The 22,205-nt window shown below is 36.2% G+C and overlaps 1 protein-coding gene across 1 annotated transcript in view; it reads left to right on the plus strand.

The window, feature by feature from the left end:
- Patj (PATJ crumbs cell polarity complex component) overlaps nucleotides 1-22,205 on the plus strand; it is a 331,415-nt gene that overhangs the window by 145,802 nt on the left and 163,408 nt on the right. Inside the window, exon 27 of the mRNA XM_026407227.2 lies at nucleotides 1,943-2,042. Coding sequence (XP_026263012.2) covers nucleotides 1,943-2,042 — 100 coding nt within the window. The remainder of the gene's footprint in view (nucleotides 1-1,942; nucleotides 2,043-22,205) is intronic.

The raw sequence follows: 22,205 nt of genomic DNA on the forward strand, positions 1-22,205 counted from the left end.
AGAGAAAGAGATCGTAAGCCTGGTGCAGAGAAAATTGAAGAGTGAAATACTTATAACTACTGAAAGAACAAATGCTTCAGACTCCCATTTAGGTATAAAATTGGTTAATGTTATATATGGCGAGAAAACTGCAATCTTCAGAGTTATCTTTTCTATTGGACTAAAATCATTTGTATCTCTATCAGATAAAATTAATATGCAGTACTAAGAATCATTTGTATTTCTAAAAGTTTATCAGGGAGCCTGGGCAGCATCAATGACAAGCAGTTATTTAGTCATTCAGAAAATACTTAAGGGAGGCCTACTATGTGCCTTGAAAGATGCCACTGAGTCTGTCTTGTTCTCTGCCCTCGTGGGGATGGTCATCACCTGGCCAAGCTGGATAGACCTTGCTCCAGCCTTCATTACTGCAGGGAGAGCTGGGTGCTATCCACACCTTTCTCCCATGTGCAGCAGAAGGATGCCCAGGTATTTGGCAACCCACATTTAGACTGTAGGCAGATCTCGATATGCTTATTCTATATTATTTTATTCTATATTCTTTTATTCTTATTCTATATTCTATATTCTTTTCAAGTTGGTAGAAGCCAATCAAATAATGTATAATTTCCCCTTAAATATATTTTAAATGTTATTAATAAAAATTCATACTCCTTAACATTATTTTCAAATCCAACTATCCTTGTTCTAGATGTTGTCTTTGACAAAGAATAACCTTATTCTGAGAAAAAGGTTTCTTGAAAAGAATTCATTTGCCCTTACTCTCCATTTCACTCACATGCATTTTTGCACTCAAAAAAATTAAAGACACAACCATCACCCTTCTGGATTCTCTTGTTATTTAATAAGCATTTTGTACTTGGCATCTTTTCTTCCTTTATTGCTCTTGTATTTTATTCATTTCTGAATTTTCTACAAATGTGGATAATGGCTGCTGTGGTTAGACATTGTTTTAAATAAAAATGGGTTTGTGTTTTCTTTCATGAGTCTCAAATAAGTGTTTTCTATTTTGGAGGAATTTATCGTGTGCCTGCTCTCTGTAATGGAGCAGGCATTGTCCACTTACTGAAGTATATCCTGCCATTAGTGCTTTTGTCCTATAAAGGATAATTGAATGTACTTTATTGAGGTCCTGTAGCAAAGCAAATCTTAATCCAGTTATTTTGGTATTCGTGGAGGGCTCGGGTATGTTGGCTCCTATTCTTCTGAACAGCTTGGTTCTCTATAAAGTTTGGCATGTTTTATTTTTCTCCACGTTTAAGAAAATGTCTCCGTCCTGTGAAGGTAATCTGATCATAGAGTTTTATTCTACTTCAGTTATCTATATAAGTCAAACGGTGATGTGCTCTATCATTGGAATATAAACTGAAAGCATACTTATACAGAAATACTTATGCATCACAGAGATTTCTTTTTTAAAATATTAAAATGTGTCTTGGCCATCTACATACAGATGAATACCTTTTAAGTTGATGTTTCATTATTTTTTTAAAGAATGAAATCTGTAGATTCTATAATGAAAAAAAATCAAATAATTATAGAATTAACACATTGGGCAGTTTTTATTTTAGGTTTATTTTAGAAATGTTTTTCATTTGAATTATTTTGTTTATAACAAAGAAGATTCAGCTCCCCACAATGTAAAGAAAATGTACATACTTGCCTTTTCACTGGGAAAGAATGCTTTCTTTTAGGTGGGTCAGCAGCCTTCATAGGTGTGCTTCTGAATTTCTGTTCTGCCTTCCTATGTTTACATCCCAAGAGGCACCTTTATAAAATAACATAAGCATAAGAGAATAAATTATTTGTTTTTGAATCCTTGAATTATAACTGAAGTTGGCTACAGTCAAATATTTCCAGACTCTCTTTTTATGGTTTGTGTCAGCAAAGAAAAGGATTGTACAAAAGCAATTAACCCTTCTCTCAAATTTTGCATCTTCAGAGGCAAGGAACAGCTCCACCTCCTATGAAGCTGCCTCCTCCTTACAAAGCACCGTCTGTAGACAGTGATGAAAATGAAGAAGAAAATGCATTTACTGACAGTGAGTTCCTTTTTGTTTAATAAATGCAGGATTTATTAAATTATGCTTTAATGACTTCTGTACATTTTTCAATAAAGGGCAGGAGGAAACTTCAAAAATGTGTGCATGAATATATGCCAAAAAAGAAAATTTATATTTGAAAGTTTTGTGGCTAATTTCCTAGGCTTTTCTCTTTGACATTGACAGAGGGAATATTGAAGAAAGCTTTGTTATATGCTATTTTACCTGTATTCCCTTCCAGTTTTGCTGTTTGGTTGTGAATACAAAACTGTTAAAAAGTCCTTTTAACTCAAGTTTGACCAGTAATCTGAATTGGGCATTGATGCCAGCTCTTGATTATTTACCTTACTCAAAGTAATGTTGATATTGCTAATGCAAAATTATTGGTGGCCCACCAAGTCTTATTTAATCCTTTAGAACTCATAATTTTTTATACTAATTGCATCAAATACACATTCATACATTATTTAGCTGAGACTTTATTTGAAAGAATTTGCATTTCTTTTATGAATGTATAGTATCTGGAGTTAGACCCGATTGCTAATGTATACAGAACTTCTTTGGGAAGTGAAGAAAATGTTTTAAAATTAGACAGTGATGATAGTTGTACAATTTATAGATATATTAAAAATCACTGACTTGATTATTTTAAATGGGTGAATTTTATGGTATGTGAAACACCATAAAATATATGAAAACATTTTTCTAAAATATATGAAAGATTTTTATATAGAAATTAAAAGTTAAAAATTCTGGCTGCAGCATTTAAGATTGACCTGTTTTATAAAAAGGATATAATAATGGTTCCTAGTTCATAGGGTTGTGAGGAGGATTGAAATAAAGCAATACAGTCTTTAGCTTGCCACTTAATATTCAAAGAATACTATATTACATATTTTATTATTGTTAGTAATAATTATTATTAAGTTAACTTTATATTTTTCTAAATATAATAGTAAATATATAAATAAATAGAAATAAAATATGAAAAGTAATGAAACTGCTAGGCTCAGTGGCACGCGCCTGTAATTCCAGTAGCTTGGAGGCTGAGGCAGGAAGCTGGCAGGTTCAAAGCCAGCCTCAGCAGTTTAGCAAGGCTCTCAGCAACTTAGCAAAACCCTTCTCAAAATAAAGAATAAAAAGGGCTGGGGATGTGGCTCTGTGGCTATGTATCCCTAAGTTCAATCCCTGACACAAAAGTAAATAAATAAATATATAGATAGATAAATCTATAACTGAGTTAACTTTATAAAAATTTGATCTTTCAGTTTTACAGAACCTGTTTTCATGCATTATTTTCTTCATTTAGTCACATCTTAATTGAATACCATTTTGTCTTTTAGTGATAGTGTTAAGTGAGTCTGCTGTTAAATGGGTAAAATACAGCTAGCTCCCTTTATGTAGTAGAAGCACCAGCCATAAAGGGAAGGCACAAAGGCATGAGGATAAAGTTAGATGTGGACTCTGGTGATGTGATTCTCAACCTGTTTGAGGAGTATATCTGAGCTTGTCCTGACGTCCTCCCTTATTCTGATAGAGAGGAGAAGGCAGCTGCACAGAGCGGCAATAGATTATTAACTCTCCATAATTCCTGACTGCTAGAAGTCAGTAATACCTAATTACTGGGAAACCTGACATAAGTGTGCAACTAAGACTGTTCCCATATTGGTTCTACCACGCAGTAGCTGTGTGTTCTTGGATAAGTCATTTAAACTTCTTCAAGGCACACACTAGTTATCAATGAGGGAACAAGGGTCTGTCATAGAATAACCTGTCTCATAGGATTGTTGTGAACAGTGAGAAAACTCAGCATAAGAACTGGGTTACTTGGTAAGTGCTCTGGGTGACTAGGTGTGGCCTTTACATATATTATTAACACAGTTGACATTTTGTGAGGACTCTAATTAGAAAACATGTTTAGAAAAATTAAGAAATGGGTCACAAACAGCTAATAAATAGTGGGAATTGGGGTTCAAACCCAGGCACTGTGACTCCAGAGCCAATATTATTATCTACACTTGCTGTTGCTTAAAACACATTACTATAGCAGAGATAGGTACAAAGTGATGTGGGGTTCTTCTGTGAATGGCACTCTCGGGCCGGGAGAAAGGTCAAGCATCCTCTCCTCCTCCTTACTATGGCACCCTCAGGTATGTGTAACATGCACAGGCACAAATGCATGGCATCCTGAGGCTCAGAAAAGATAGTTCTTTACACTAAATGCATAAAAAGACTCCTGATACCTTCTGACTTTAAACTTGTGACATCTCACATATTCTCCAACAAACCTATTTGGGTTGTATAGGTGACTCTTCTCTTCATTTATTTTGGTCTCTGATGTTTTCCTTCTCAATGTATATTCCCTTCCTGTTTAAATCCCTTTGATTTCACTGTTAACCTCTAAAAATGTTTGAATTTTATTGAGTATTTCTTGGATGGTTCATATTTATAATACAGGCAAGCCTAATGTCTCTGGCCACTGTATATTTCCTTTGGGATGATCTCGTGGGTTTTTCTTAGTTTCTTAACTCTTGCTAAATTAATACTCTGCTCCTCTATCCAAAACTGAAAGTAAACCAGGTCACTGTTTTATCAGATTTTTACTGTCCAGTCTAAATATTTCTTTTAATAGTGGTGAAATATGATTATATAACTTTCCTGAGGTCCACAACTCTGAAGTGAACAGCTTGACTTCAAGGGTTAGGCCCATGACCCTAACCTTTCTTAGCAAGATCACCAACATGAAGCACACCTCACTTTAAAGGTATTAAAAGGTCGTTAATTAAAAAGTTCGTCCAGTCAAGAAGTGTTTGTCAAGTAGATGTCACAAGTGGGCAGACACTGCTCTAGGAGTTTGGAATGTCGCAGGGAACATGGGCATTCTTTCATTAGCTGATATTCCAGTAGAGGAAGAAGATTATAAATAAGATAGTTTAAATAGTGATAAACATTGTGAATAAAATAACTAGATTTAAATAAATAAAATTTAAGATAAAATACAAAAAAGTTGTATGAGAAAATAAATGCCTTGGATGTGGCAATGTTAAGTAGAATGGTTAAGAAAGGCCAAGATAAGATCTAACTGACCAAGGTCTGGCTCTTACAGTCATCATATAAATCAAGTTTTTTTTTTTTTTTCTTTTGGACTGTACTCATGGTAACTTAAAATTTTACGTAACAAATCAGATGTTCTCAAATATTCTGTCACATGATGGAAATCTAACAACTGTGTGAGTTAGATTTCCATCATGTGACAGAATATTTGAGAACATCTGCTTAATTGAAAAATTTTATTTTGGCTTACAGTTTTAGTCCTCAGTTACTTGTTTGGGGCCTTTGATGACTCAGTGCATCATGGCCAAGGAGCTGCTCACCTCTTGGGGGCAGAGAGAGAAGGAGAATTAGGGGGAGGTCGTCATCCCCATATCCTTTCAGTGGCATGGCCTCGATGACCTTAACTTCCTTTCACTAGGCCCTGGCTCCTAATGGTTCTACCGGTTCCAATAGGACCTTTGAAGGACACAAAACCCAAACTATAACAACTAATGTAGATGCATATATGTAGGAATATGCGTATATATTGATACAAAAGTTTCACAAACTATTGCTTATTTTTATAATGTGAATTTTATTTTTTAAAATGCTGGTAGCAATTCATTTTATTTCATAACAGATAACTGCAAACTATATTATAAAAAACACTAATCTAGATCCTTGGTTTTGAATCTTAGTGCATAAGAAACACCATTAAAGCTTGTTAAAATAGTAATCGCTAAGTCCTATCCCCAATTTCTGATTCCTTAGATCTGTGAGGACCCAATAATTTGCATTCCTAATTTGTTTCCGGTTGGTGCCATTGCTTCTGCTACCCAAGAATCACACTCTGAAAACAATCAGGATGCTAAAGTCATGCTGATGAATTTATTTAGGATTACTGTGTAGACAGCAAGGATACCTGAACACAGCACCTACCCTGCGAGTCAGTAGAGGAGCATTCTAGCATAAGAACACTTCTAGATTATGAGATTACATAGTTTGAGAAGGAGGTGTTTCAGGAAAGCTTCCATCACTTAATCTCGAGGATCAACCATGGAGTGTTACTGAGAAATTGAGAAGACTGGAGACATAAATGTAATCATTGGATTTAGCACTAAGGAATTTATAAGGAAGGAGGGAAAGGTAATACTTGAAAAAGTAACCATAGTAATTACCTTTTAAATTGTTGTGGAAATTAAATGTTCCAGCCAGCATACAAAGCGTGGTATGCAGTAGGTGTTTATATTTTAAATCTTTTATTTTGTCTTGTTTAACATGTTTCATGACACAACAGTTTCTATATCATAAGAAATCTTATAATTGTTAGTTGAGCCAAAATTTCATGAATTTGAATTAAGAATTGTGGAACAATTGGGCTAAGGATGTAGCTCGGTGGTAGAGCACTTTACCTAGCAGGCACAAGGTCTTGTGTTCAATCCCCAGCACTGAATTTGGGGGAGAACAATTATGAAACGATTAAGAATTAAGCATGTACCATGACAATGCTTAGCAATTGACAAAATTACCATTATCAAAGGTTGCAGGGTTTGCCAAAGGTATGTATTGATGTTGCAGAATCTTTTTGCTAACTTCATGGGAATAGCCTTAAATCCAAAGTTAAAAATGATTGCCTTGGCAAGGATTCAGGATCACTAAGGACATGAAGAGATCCTTAACCCTCTCTGGTTTCCTACCCACATTTTCAGTTGGCTCTTGGAAACATTTAAAGTGTTTTTTCCACTAGCCCTTTACATCCTTTCACCAGGATAAGAAATTGTTTTCCCCAAGGCTGGCCTTTTACTTTCTATCTTCAGTTTTAGGTAAAGTCATTACTGAGGTTCTCATCTCCCACCCCAGGATGAATCTTTTTTTTTTTTTTTTTTTTTTAAAGAGAGAGTGAGAAAGGAGAGAGAGAGAGAGAGAGAGAGAGAGAGAGAGAGAGAGAGAGAATTTTTTTTTTAATATTTATTTTCTAGTTCTCGGCGGACACAACATCTTTGTTGGTATGTGGTGCTGAGGATCGAACCCAGGCCGCACGCATGCCAGGCGAGCGCGCTACCGCTTGAGCCACATCCCCAGCCCCCCAGAATGAATCTTAATAAACTCCATCACTATTTATTTCCTGTCTCTCTCACATTTGTACTTTCCTTTACATGTTTATTGCCAAAATTTTAGTAACTATATGATAAGAGTCAGAATTTTCTGAGTACCTACCATATGCCATATATTCTAAGTCTTCAAATGCATTCTCAATACTTAGAAGACTCTTTGAAGGAGATATTAAACCTTCTGCCAGTTTCAGCTCAATGACTCCTCTAGAAAGCTTTGCCTGACTCCTTAATCCTGTACAAATTTCTTTATTTTTCTTTATACCACTTAAAAAAAATGTTGCTTTTCATGTGATTATTCGATTTATGTCTGTCTTCCCCACTAAACCCTCTAAGTTCCATGAGGCTACTGACCCTCTCTGTGTTTTGGCCTGACACATTACAAAAGTTCAGATTTGGGGACAGATGGGCGGCAGGGGTATGTGGCTTGCATGGTCAACAGTGGGGATGAAAGTGAGAATGAGGTTTGGTGGCGGTGCTTCAGAGAGACCTTTTCTGCTGCTGTCCAGCGCCACCCTTCAGAGTTTTGTGTGCAGAACAGCTTGGCTTTTTCTTTCTCAGCAGGCAGTCCTCCAGTTTATCTAAGCATTTCAATCCCATGGGAACAAAGTCTAGAGAAGACTTTCTCCATAAAGCCCAACTTTGATCTCAGAGGTTAAGTTAATACTTTTACACCAGCCACGTGTTTCTGACTTCTGGGCATTCATTCTTTCAACTACATTTTCAAACCACAGGGAGCAGCAGGTTTTGGAATGACTTTTGGTAAGATATAAGAGGGAGATCAAAAGAAGCAATGAGAATGACATGGTAGGCTTGTTTCTCGACTCAGATGAAGCCCTAGAAACTCTGAATGCAGTTGGCCTATTTGTTGTCCCTGGGCTTTTAAGTGGAGAGCACAGGTATGAATGGAACCCTATACCAAAAGAATCCTGAAGCCCCTTTTTTCTACCTTAATTCCTGAATGGAAGCCTCTCCTAAGTGTTTTGCTTTTCTACCTTATTTTTTTTTTCTCTGAAAGAACCTGGCTTAATTGGTGACTGAAATACATCTTTATGGGTTTTGTCACAGACTCTCCTCCTCCATTATGTTATAAAGGAATATTTATATTAAGGGTATATTTGAGTTATGAAACAATGATAAAATTAGCCTGCCATTTGGCCCATGCAAATAAAAATTAAATTGCCAATACCTTGCATAATCTTGATTTACTTTAATTCTTTTTGTTTTATTTCAGTTATTTTAAAAGATAAAATACTAGCTAAGGCCTTCTGCAATATGGTTTATTCCCAAATCTGTTACTTGGAGTCATAATATCTGTAAGTTAGGTAAGATGACTTTTTAAAGAAAACTTTATTGAGATATAGTTTATATGCTATACAATTTACCCACTTAAAGTATGCAGTTCAGTAGTTCTTAGTATATTCACAGAGTTGTTCAGCCATTACTGCTATTAATTTTAGAACATTCAGCACATTTTTTTTTTTTTAAAGAGAGAGTGAGAGAGAATTTTTTTAATATTTATTTTTTAGTTCTCGGCGGACACAACATCTTTGTTGGTATGTGGTGCTGAGGATCGAACCCGGGCCGCACGCATGCCAGGCGAGCGCGCTACCGCTGAGCCACATCTTCAGCCCCATTCAGCACATTTTTATCATAATCTTCTCTATAGGCCTACGTATTCGCAGTCACTTCACATCATTGTATTTATTTAAAATTCTTTATATGCATATATAAAATATATATCTAAATTTAAAAGAAATAGTCTTTCTAGATAATTCTCACGTGTTCCCATGGAATGGAGTGAATTGGGAAACCTGTGTTAAACCTCCTCCTAAAAACAAAACAACAAAGAACTATATTCAGGTATGGAATAAGAGGATAGTTGCTAGCCCAATAGTCTTTAGGAATTCTGCAATTAGAAAGGTAAAACTCAAGCTGGGGACATAGCTCAGTGGTAGAGGCCCTGGATTCCATCCCCAGCACCAGAAAAAAGAAATGTAAAATTTGTAGAAGTGGGCCATAACACCTTGAATCACTTATTAATAGACACTGTCATGAAAGCTACAAAACCACTCTCCAGAAAAATGTGTGCTGATACAAAAACATCATCACCCATGTGTACACACACACAATTTTGAGCATCATTTTGACTGTTTAGTGGAAATCTTGAACCTCATTTAAGACTTCCTAGATCACAGGTTGTTAACCCCTATAGTTTCTTTTTTTAAAACAAAACGTTGGAACTTAATAAAAGAATAGTTGGGGAAAAGATGAACATACTATTTTCACAACTGGAAAACTAAGACTGTGGATTTTAATGGCAGTCTATAAGTTTAATGTAATTTGAATTAAAATCTTTATTGTAATTTTTTTAAAAAAATATAACTTGATTGACAATTTACTTGGAAATTAAATGCTAGACAAATTTGGAAAACAAAAATAATGAACAGGGAACTTAGCTTCTCCTAGTATCTGAATTTGTTCTAAACTGATGGCTTTCAAAATCAGTCTAGAGCTTGTAAGTGTGAATGGCAGTGTTTTCTCAACCCTGACACTGTCGCCAGCTTGGTTCATTTTTTTTTGTGGTGGGAATGGCTGTCCTTTGCATTGTAGAATGTTAAGCAACATCCCTGGTCTCTGCCCACTAGATTCCTGTTCTGGTTCTGACAGGTCAAAACATCTCTACTTATTACCATCTTCCCTGGTTTAAATGGAAATGGAGATTCTACTTTCATTTACTGTTTGGAGTATTAAGGGATAATCCCGTACAATGAAGGATTATCCTGTCCAGGAGCCAGTAGCACACCTGATTAAAAACATCCAAACTGTGGTAATTAAATCATTACATTGTTTACGTTAAAAGTAATCAACAAATAGACCCAAGTATCTATATAGAATTAAGAAAATAGAAAATGCTTTTTTGAGGGCTGGGATGTAGTTCAGTGGCAAAGTGTCTATCTTGCATTCACAAAGCTCTGGATTTGACCCCTAGTTCCAAAAGAGATGAAAAAAAGAAACCCACCAAATAATAATAATAATAATTATTTAAAATGCTTTTTTGAAATAGTGAAAATAAATTATTAATAAGGGATGAAGTATGTAATCATTTGGAGAGAAAATGTAGAGATGTCATTTCTCAACAAAATTACAAATTAATTCCAAAAGAATTACTCTATCTAAAAACTGAAACCATAAACATACTATTAAAAAAATCTATATAATATTTTTTAAAATATGGGGCTGGGGTTGTGGCTCAGTGGCAGAGCACTTGCCTAGGCACTGGGTTTGATTCTCAGTACTGCATATAAATAAATAAAATAAAGGACCATTGAGAGCTAAAAAAAAAAAAAAAAAAAAAAAGATTTAAAAATTACCTGTAATCTCAGCGGCTCAAAAGGCTGAGACAGGAGGATCACAGCCAGCTTCAGCCATTGCGAGGCACTAGGCAACTTGGTAAGACCCTGTCTCTAAATAAAATACAAAATAGAACTGGGGATGTGGCTCAGTGGTTGAGTGCCCTGAGTTTAAAATACGTGTGTGTGTGTGTGTGTGTGTGTGTGTGTGTGTACTATCTATCTATCTATCTATCTATCTATCTATCTATCTATCTATCTATCTATCTAGAGAGGTAGAAAACAGCCCAGGCTGGGACTACAATCAGGCTTGATGGAATTTTGGTAGGTCTCACAACTCTGAAAGTTCACTCAAAACAATTTCACACCTTAAAAAGCTATTCAAAGTATTTCACAGTTAAAGAATCATTGGTAAGGTATTTTTAAAACTTATGAAAAGTCTACATTAAGAGAAGGGGAGTTGTCAAGTGGTAAATTACCTTAGGAAAGGAGTTATGGTGTATAGATCAATATCTTCCTCATTTATATTGGGACTTGAAAGCCTTCAAGCTCAGTCTGTCTCATTTTATAGTTGAGAATAAGGCCAAGAGTCTAGAACTACAAAATTAGGTATTGATGAGGCCTGGCCTAAAAGCCAGGTCACTGGGTGTGCAGGGACACAAGTAGGTTCCTCTGTGTGCCAGGCCAGTTTTTAGCATGACATAAACTCATGAGAAATAAAGATTTATTGAGCAACTAGTAGCTTTTTCTTGACAATTTTTGTCTATTTTTTTTTTTTTTAATCCATGTGTCTCTGTGGTTGATCTCTGCCTTGCCAATAGATGTCACTACAATCAACGGCAATTTACCAAGCATTTAAAGAATGTGCACTTTAAATTGACAATCAGCATTAATGACTTCTAGCAGCATTTACCTGTTCATTTTTATGAAATAAGTTATGTGCTCTTTATTATTATTTTTGGACAGTGCAAAACAGAGGGGAAATTATAAGAAATAAAGGTTAAAATATAATTTTTTAGTTTTATGTAAATTCTTTTCCTCATTTCCTGCACAGTTAATCATCTTTTTATGGACTCTTCATATTTATAAGTTAAATAAGTAGAATTTTTACACTAGCCCTATAATGCGAGATCCCTGGTGAAGTTGGGCTATTTTTAACATTTTTTTTCATTCTGAAAACTTTCTAAGCTACAAACCTTGATATAATTTGAATGCATTTATTGTAAATAAATAAAATGTTCAGTTCCGTTGAGTAGCATTTAAATTATGTTCTGGTGTTCTTGACTTTTTAAATATTACTCCTCATACAGTAATCACCTCATACAGTGATCACAGATATTTTTATTCTACATTTTACAGAGAAAGGTTAGAAGATCCTGCAGTAATTGATAGGTAATTCTGAAGTAATTGCTGTTGGTGATAAGCTTATTCAGGTGTGCTGAAGTAGGTCTGGGTATGGGATGCAAGGAAGCATTTTGAAATTTAAGATTATTTTTGTAGTGATTTCTCCAAAGTTATACATTTTTTTTTCATATTCTTACCTCCCAAAAGCTAACTTGAAGACTTGACTGCCTAAATGGAATCTTTACTGCGCATTTAAAATGTTACTGAGACATAAATGCATCTCACTCCAGGAGATGGCATGCACCAGTTTCTTTGTTACAGACAGGATTCAATGCTGGGATCTGTAAGGAAGAGAGAAGTTGATGACTGTTCCCCCTCACTTCGGACAGGCTGAAATCAACTGCTGGCTCCTTTTAATTTTCATTAGAAAGATGCCACTAATGTAATGCACTGTTTCTCAGCAGGAAACTAGGTCATTAAAATGATATTAATTGAAGCTGGCCACAAAATAAATGGTCGCGTTTATATTGCCTCCTGTTCTGGAATGGAGCTATCATCCTGATGTGAGCAGGGTAACTGAGTGTCACAGTCGGCAGCGGGAGGCATCCAGGGTCAGATGTTGGAAACCAGGAATTTTGCTTCTCCGGGCAGACTTTTCCAGGCAGCTTTCACCTGCTGACAGATGTGGCTTTAGCTTGAGGGCTAGCTTGAAATTAGCTTAATTGATTGCTTCTCCGGATGGAAAGACTGACAGGTTGCCCTTAAAGAGAATAATATCTGAGGGGGAAAAAAATAGGCCCAAGGTCGTCAGAAGAGAGAGGACAGAGTCTGTGTTGAGGATCTGAGCTGCTTCCAGCACTGAATGTTTCTCAGGAATGCAGATACCCTGAAGGGAGCACAGGTTCAGCAATGGTCCAGGGGGGTTTCCCAGGTAAGATTCTGTTGTCTGCATGATCTGTGGGGCTTTCTGAATGCAACCCTGGGCTGTTTTCCTGCTGGTGCAGAGTATTGTTTAAACAATAGTAAGCTAAGGCATTTATCTTAAGTAAGAAAGGGAGGGTACATATGCATGTGCAAGGTGAATGTATGTTAGAAGCAAACCTCTCATGTTTCCTTTCATATGTATAGTGGCTTGTATCATCCTTTTGATGTTTTTGAAAAGTGGAGCAGTTTGTCACACTGTCAAGAATATACTGATAGTTTCGGTGCCAGAATTCTTAACACTCTGTTCATGCAGTATCCTCTCCTTTCAGAATTGTAATTGAGAAGTAGTTCTCCTGGACATTTATTATCATCTTTCTTGCTGTTTGTGTCTTCATCATTAAAAAAAATGATTTGCATTGGAACAAAGTTATTCTGATTAATTTAAAAAACTGACTATTCAGCATTCTGTTGTAAATGAAAGCAGAATATTATTAAGAAGTCATTACAGTAAGCACAAATTTTTACAATTTTTCTAAATTGTAAAATAACACCCTAACTATTATTTGCTGATTGTGGTTGAAGTTCCATTAATCTAAGCCTACAAATTAAAATTCATTAAGGATGGGGACTCTGCATTGGGAAATTTTACCATTGACTTCCTTTTTAACATATGTTCTTGAAATTATTTCTAGATTGACAATGTAATTTTATGTAATAGGGCACACTCTTTAGTGTATGCTTCTGCTATGAAAAATTATTAGAACCAGAGCTGCTTTTTATCACAGTAAGATATAGAATATTTATACATAATAGAGGTCTTCTTGTTTAAGTATTTTTGCCCAGGGGAGTCAATTGTAAGCTCACTGAGTTAGACATCACATTATAGCCTTTCTTTTTATTTTCAGCAGTGCACATGCAAATTAGGTTATTTCTACTGCAACACAGAATATATGCTGCATTCCTGATTTAAGGTAGTAAACCTTATTTTTGGCTATGCTGTCAAAAAAAATCAAGCAAGAACTTTTTTGTTTGCCTAACATATAATTTCTGAAGATCTTAAGTTGAGGGTCCTAAGCAGTATCTAGTATCCAGTGCTATGAATTTGGTTTAGAGAAAAGATTATAGCTCTTAAGTGGAATGCGTCACAGATTCCCTGTAGTGACAACTGTCCGTATTGTGTCTGCTGCTGTTCTATAGTTGGAGTTGCTTGAAGTTGTCATCTTTTCAGTACTACTTCTCAAACTCACATTGACAAAGCAACCATGGAAATGATCCTGAGTATTCACGGACCTTACCTGATCCTCAGACCCCTGGAGCAATGGGTTCATTTTCCTTTTATTTTTGGCAGTTTCTTGATTTTTTTTTTTTTAAAGATCTGTTTCTCCAGATTTTAAGTACATGTGTGCTCGAGTTTTCTCAGGATAACTTGCCATCCATGACCACTTCCATGATCTCTACCTCACCATTTTGAAGTTGCCATTGTCCCTGTTTTAGAAACCACAGTAGAACCCTCAGGAACCCCCACAGCAATTTCCCAGAAATTATATTAATTATGTGTGGTCTTTAGGAATTACTGTGTCCTCTGCATTTTGTCAAAATCATATATGAACTCAGTTTTGAAACCGTTATTAGCTAGGCACAGTGGTGTGCCCCTGTAATCCCAGCAGCTCAGGAGGCTGAGACAGGATGATTGTTGAGTTCCAAGCCCGCCACAGCTATGGCTAGACACTAAGAAACTCAGTGAGCCCTGTCTTTAAATAAAATACAAAATAGGGCTGGGAATGTGGCTCAGTGGTCAGGTGCCCCTAAGTTCAATCCCTGGTACCCCCCCAAAACAACAGCAAAAACCTATTATTAACCCTATATACATGTCCCACAGTTGACACACTTTATGTATTGTATATGTCACTTTTTCAGTGCTTCTGCTCAGGATTAAAGTTTATAATTTCATATAATTATCTTCACTTGTTAAATCTTCTGTTTTTAATTCCAAATAGTTCATACATGATTATATTTTTATGTCTTAATCTAATATTATGTTTACTGCTTCTTCATTCAGTTAATTTTAAAAGCATCTTCCTATTTTGTATCTTTTTGACACATCTTGCAAATATTAGTTAACATGTAGTAGACTCAAGGATGAGGTCTTATCTGCAGAGGATTTACTTTTTTTTGTTTTTTTTGTACTTACATGGAAACATGCTATTTGAATGGGCTTATATTGCTTTTGATTTTAGAAGTTTTATGCCACTTTAGAATATTTCAATTTTATCTTTATGAGTTTAGGTTAAGTAGTCATCATTTTAATTGATATAATTCAGAACAAAGGACATTATAATTTGAATTAATCAGATAATGTAACAAAAGCTAAGTAGCATTGAAAGTTACTTCCTTGTAGAAACATTTGGTATAAAGTAAGAAATACTACTCCTAGTATGTTTTCTTATTTAGATAATTATGAAGTTTAAAAAATATTCTCTCATTTTTCTTTATGTTTATGATATGCCTAGATTCTGAGATAATTGCAGAGGGTGAAGAATTCATGTTGTATATTTTGAATGTATCTCCCAAGTCAGTCAATAGTGTTATTCCCATTGTGTAGCTACTAAGTCTTCTAAGGAAAGCTTCCAGTGGTTTACCCAGAGGTTGGTGAAAATTTGACATAGCTTCAGTTCCAATGGTGATATATCATCAAGGAGTTCCTAAAAAAGTTCATCTTGAAGATCCCAAAGCCTAAGGAGGAGAAATACACCATGTAACTGGTTTTTGCCCTCAAGAAGTTTATAGTCTTTTCTAGAATGAGGAAACATGTAGGCACAGGAACAAATGCACCTGTGGGCCTTTTGGAGGAGGCTAAGTGAGCAGAGTTGATAGGGTTGGTGTCAAAATGGTAACTCTGCCCATGGCGTCCACAGAGAGCCCAGCGCTACAAGCAAGGGCTGGAGGGAGAGGAAAGAAATTCAACCAAGAGGAGATGCGGTGAGATGGAGTTTCAAAACTTTTTAAGTTTAATAATGTATTTTCTGAAATTCAAATCATAGTGGTGGCTAGGTTAAGGAGACAACATTTTAGGCCAACGAAATAAAATTTATAATTTCATTTCTTTACTTTTTTGAATATTTATCTTTCAGGCACTGTGCTAAATGCTTTACACACATTATTTTCTTCAATGAATATAATTTTATAAGGTTTTTTTTTCTGTCTTAATTTTTTAGGTAAAATCTAGATAACTTTTACCAAGTTTTAACTTTGCATGTTTTCAAGTATCTGCTCACATAATCTAATTCCATTTGCAAAAAGCCAGATTGATTATTATTCTGTTTTTATCTTTTATTTTTTATCTCCACTCTTTGGACAGATAGATATATAATTAAGAAACCCACCCCTAAAAAAAGCATTTTGAAGTTCAAAATTCTAAAAAATGTTTATTGTATTTTTTGGCAAAGCACATTTTAATACTGAAAATTTCCATTTAAAAGGGGGGGAAAGTCAGAAGCTAAATGAGGCTAAATTGAGGAAAAATACAGTCATGTAGGTGTGCCACGGGGCTTACCGGCTTAAGGAGACACTTCACCAGGGCAGCACCCAGCACAGTGTGAACTCGGCTTCTTGGCATAAACAAATTTCTTCTCCATCATTGAAAAATTTCTACATTCAGAGAAGAAATAGCAAGTCTCTTGATGCTTACCAGATGGGGATAGGTGAGTTTCGAAGGTATAAGAGACAGGTGAAATTTTGCAAAATTGTATTTTAAGTCACTCAGTGTTTTTAGGCTTGTCCTAGGTGAGATGGAAATGTATTCAAATTTTGTGAAATGTTTTGAATCACATTTGGGTTTTGGCTCAGCATTGCCTGTACCTGCTTCAAGGTAGTCAATATCTGCTGTCTTAAATCTTTAAAAAAAAGCCAATGCAGACATAAGAACATGCTGGGGGGTGAGAAGGCAGCACGAGGCAAAAGATCATGGGGTGTACACGGTTTAAAAGAGAGAGACGTTTATATCTAATGGGTGGCTTGCTAGCTGCCCAGCCCAGTGTTCTGGTGAATATACCCCATACTTCCTGGAAATGTTTTGCTTGTATCTGCAGGGATAAAACATGCCTCCACAGTGATGGTCTAAAAACAAAATTATGTTTGTTATGGCTGCTTATCTATGCTGGTGAAGCCTCTGAAAACATCTCTCTCTTTTGTGTAAAATTAAATATTTTGGTTCTTTAACTGGGAGACATTGGGTTTGATTTATTGCTAAGTCACTTTCATAATAATTTGCAAGTTGTTTAGTTGCCCATTTTGCTTGCTCTTTAAGAAGAACCAGTATGGCAGATAGATAACCTGGGTTTTCACAGATTACAGACCTACAAAATCAAACTTTCCCGTCTTCATTCCCCAGGAAACTGAGACTTCCACCTTGTCTGTGCTGTTCTTTCCTTTTGTGTTTATTAATCACTTCCCCTTGTGAATATGGCTATTAATGTCCTTACAGTGCTATGTTGAGATTAGGAGTATAAGTTTTGGTGTCTTCTATATAGCAAGAGTTTTAGATCATTTTAGATGTTCAGTAAATGGTTTGTTTTGTTTTGGGTACTATGATTGAACTTGGGGCCTTGCACACGCTAGGCAAGTGCTCTACCCAAAATTATATTCCCAGCTTCCAATAAATATTTTGAATTGATAAGAAAAAGCCATTCTTGCATGTAACCTAGTAAATATTCATGAAGGCATGGCCAAATCTATTCAGTTTATAAATGGGCATTATCTTGGAACTGTAGCTCAATAAGAACAATGAAATCATTCTAGCATCTACATGTATTGCTAAGAAGGTTGTTTTGGGGAAAGAGAGTTAAAAAAGGGTATTGGGGAAAGTAGATAAGATCAAAGTATTATATATATACATGAAAATATCATACAGAAACCCATTGTTTAATATGTGCTAATAATTATAATTTTAAAAACATGAATTGGAAAAAAAATTATCTTTTTATGGGCCACAGAGTACAAATATAGTATATAAGAAAAGGACATCTCTTCCCAGCGGACCAGTTGTTTTCCTTGGAAAAAAGATTTTTCCCCCATAATCATAAAGGATTATGCATTTGGGGAAAGTGAGTAGTAGAATGAGAAGCAGATGAGGTTATTTTCCTGCTCTCAATCTCTAATATGATTTATGTATTGCAACATGCTTGGCAAGAAACAGGAGAGTTTCTTAACCAGTTAGGAAAGAGTGAATATTTGGTGCAGGGTATGGCCCATAATGTGTTTTTGTTTTTTCTTTTTTGATACCAGGGATTGAACCTAGGAGCACTTAACCACTGAGCCACTGTTTGTTCCTCAGACTTTTTTTGAGACAGGGTCTTGTTAAGCTGCTTAGAGCCTCACTAAGTTTCTGAGGATGGCTTTGAACCTATGATTCTCCTGCCTCAGCCTCCCAAGCCACTGGGATTATAGGTGTATGCCACCATGCCTGGTGTGTTTTTGTATAATTATATGTTATTATAATTATATGTTATTATAATTATATTATAACACTGCCACAGCCATTCTTTCAGGCTACAAAACAAAAAAGTTAAATAGTTGTGACAGAGACTATATAACCTACAAAGCCCAAACTATCTACTGTCTTCTTATTATAAAATTCTCTGAATGGTGATTTCCATTTCTTTAAACCACCTATTTAATAAAGTTTTCCTGGTGATTAAATGACATAAAATATATAAAGTATTTAATATATTGCTTTTTACCTTCTGAAAAGATGAGTTTGATAACATGTGCATGCACACACTTACATGGATATATCAATTGAGAAATTTGTTTTCCTTTGTGCAAGATGGGAAGTTGTTACCTTTGTTATGGTATGTTCTTAACTATGAAATAATTTGTTTACATGGTTATTGTGACAATTGGTGACATACTCATTATTTCTAATTCTGTATTTGGATGCCATACATTTTGTCAACCTGGTTAATTATTTAGGTTTCTCTATGTCAGCTGTACCAGCCCTAAGTTAATTTGTAGTTAAAACATGGCACTCCTCTGGCAAGCAATAGTACCGAATACTAAGTTATCAGACCAGAATATTTTAATGTAAAATACATGTCATTATGTCCTTCTCTACATGATTATTTAATATTTAGGAAACACCCAAGACCTAAAGTCTCTCTGGTTAAAGTCCCTATGATTTGAGAGCCAGAAAGATTCACCTTGAACAGTTTTTCAAGATTTAAGCAGTGCCTTCTGGTTCATTTGCCAGATTATTCTGCCCTTGGGAATACCCATTGGGAATAAGGCCCAGAGTGTCACCAAGTAGAGGGAGGGTGGGGTGAGGCCCAGAGCTCAACACTTGGGGTTAGTTTGTGACCAAGTGTTCAAGCCACTGACCTTCTCTAGACCTGTGCTTTCTTATTCTCTGAAACAAGTATTAGACTAAGTCATTAAGATTCCTTCTAGACCAGTGATTTTTAGAGGTAGGGAATGTTTTCTTTGGTTAGGGCAGACAAAACTTTGAAGATAACTATTTTCAGTTAATAAGCACCAAGAGCCTAAATTGGGATTTATAGCTTGGAGGCCATCAGTTCAGGAACATTTCTAGTATCTGGACTTCTGTGTACACTTGGAATACATGGGTTTTCTTGGGGGAGGGGACATTCTTGTCTTTATTATATTATCCATGAAACCCATATCTCAAGGCAGGTAAAATACCATTGTTCTATAAAATCAGTGAGGGAAGGATAAATAGACGACACTTCAAACCAGCATAGGCCAGCTAGACCGCTACATTGCAATGTGGCATTTTTGAAAGGAATGAATGGGGCCAGGAATTACATAGCAAATAATAAGTACATACAATATTTTATCTCCTCAAATTAGTCAAAACTGCAATAAAACTTAAAAAAAACTAAGTGAATGAATTTTCAAACTTTAGGAAAGTGACAATTTCCACTTCTCTAAAGAACTTGGCCACTGCTTACAAAATGTATTTGTCACATGGGTTTCCACATAGTCCTTTGTACTATGTTGCTTGACAATAATTGGTTAAGGTTGGATGAAAGACTAAATAATGTGTATTTATTGTAGTTGTTTGTTCAATAGCTATATTAGTTGGATTTTTGCTCTAATGAAAGTCTAATCATCCTTGACTATGTAAGTTCATATCATCCATAACTTAGTGGTTCAGGGATTGTGATCTGGAGCCATTTAATTTTAGTCCCAGATCATCTCTTCATTCAGTTTCTCTGAACCTCCTTCCTGAACTGAGAAGCTGAGGAAAGCATCTCCCTCACTGAAGTGTGGTCGGGACCATATGTCTTGTCCATATAGTGGGGACCAAGTGTCTTGTTTATATATAACGCAGGACCTCCTGCCCCCGTGACCATCCTTTCCCTGTACCTTCCATTGCACAGATCTGAACTCAGCACAACATTTTTAACCTTTTCATAAAGTACGATTTTTATAGAGAAGCTTTTGAATTCCTCTTAATCTTTTAGAAATTTCCGAAAATCTTGATGCCAATTAGAAAGAGATCATTTTAGTGAGCTCTCTCTTTTTTTTTTTTTTTTTAAGCATTCTTAGTTTCATTCAGTTTCAGATAAGGAGGGGAACACTGATTTCTGATATTTTAATTTTAGCATGTTGCATCTTCATCAAAAGAGTTAAAAACTGATACCATGTAACAGTACCTAAACATTGAGATGAGAAAGAAAGGGCTGCCTGTTTTAAAGATGGAGAGACAGAGACTGTCCAAGGTTATGAGCAAGCTGTCAAACGAGTCTGAAGTCTCTTGAGTCATCTCTTTACTACCATTAATTCTATGAACTATCCAGATCTGTTTCTTTGTATGAACTAGAGAAAGCCCATCCCCTCAGAAAGACACTGAATAAGGACACAGGTAAGGTAAAAGGTATTTGCTCAAAGGAAAAAGGACCCAGTATATCCTTTGGATGGATGTAGTACATCACAAACCAGAGGTCCATGAGTGGCACATGGAATAGATACTAACCACCACTCGCTGTGCAGTGCACTTGCTGCAAAACCAAACATGGTTGGCTATATTACCAGACCCTCTGAATCTTGGTCCTCTGATGTCTTCTCTATTCCTAGCTGTTTTAGTCAGTTTTTTTGCTGCTGTGGCTGGAAGGTCTGACTGGAACAATTTTAGGAGGAAAAGTTTATTTGAGGGCTCACAGTTTCAGAGGTCTTAGTCCACAGAAGGCTGGCTCCATTCCTCAGGACTCCAGGTGAGGAAGGATATCATGGTGGAACATTGTGGCAGAGGGAAGCAGCTCACATGATGATCAGAAAACAGAGATGAGAGTGAGTCTTGTGAATGCATTTTGAATGCCCTTTCTAGAGTTGATTTTCAAGTTACTTGTATAAAGCTTTTCATGGCTGACAAAGCAAACATAAGGCAAACTAACCTAGAGATGTGGATTAATCAGAGTTTGTGGGGTGAGGCGGCAGTGTTCTGAATGAAGTAAGGCTTGTTCTTATGGTTAGTAGCAGACTAACCTGTGATCTGAAAGGAGACTTAACTTCCTGACAAGTTGCAACAGATACATGAAGATACATTCAGTCCATAAGTGAAGAAACCTGGAAATAAGTTATTTTAGAGATCAGGCTTGTGTTTTTATGTCTGGGAGTGGTCACTGCACGGTACCCAGACCTGGGCTCTTCTCTGACTCTTGCTGTCCTGAGCACTGCCTGCTTTCCCTACCTCACCTCAGTGCCAGGAGCACACTAACTCCCCTCCCAGCCTGCCTTCCATCCACCAGGGAGGGAGCCAGAAAAGGGCAAGGGCAGCCTTCCTTCGTTTTAGGATGCTCCTGGAAAGTTGCACATAACTTATATATAAAGTTTATATGCCATTGTCAAGAGTTTGATTCTATAATTAGCTACAAAGTCTATAACTAGGCTGAAAAATGTCATTTTCTTTGGTGCAGACACATGCTTACTTTAACTTATATAGTTCTATTACTCCAGAAAAAAAGCTAAAATGGATATCAGAGAACAAATTAGCAAACTTTCCACTGATGGTTTTTTAATATTCCAGGAAAGATAGAAAGAGGGCCATAAGCTAATGTAAGTAGAATGTTTCTTAGAAAGCAAGGTGTGCAGGCTTTCATTAACAGGCACTTATTTAGAGCTGTCATAGAGCCAGTGTAGTGTAAATGTAGAACCAGGAATAAAAGTGAGAGCAGAAGTGATTGACAGGGAGAGTGGAGAAGGCTTAGCACCCAGCCCCAAGGAATATCTGCGGAACCTCCAGCACAGCTAAGCCAGTGTGGGAGGGGTGATGCGTTGACCTTCCTAAGATGGAGGGCTTCATTTTCCCAAGGGGGACCAGAGACCTTGGGCCTGGTGCTCATCAGAGTGAGCCTACCACCCTCGCCCTTCTGCCCTATCAC

The sequence above is a fragment of the Urocitellus parryii genome, chromosome 11 (genome assembly GCF_045843805.1).
Source record: "Urocitellus parryii isolate mUroPar1 chromosome 11, mUroPar1.hap1, whole genome shotgun sequence".
Lineage (NCBI taxonomy): Eukaryota > Metazoa > Chordata > Mammalia > Rodentia > Sciuridae > Urocitellus > Urocitellus parryii.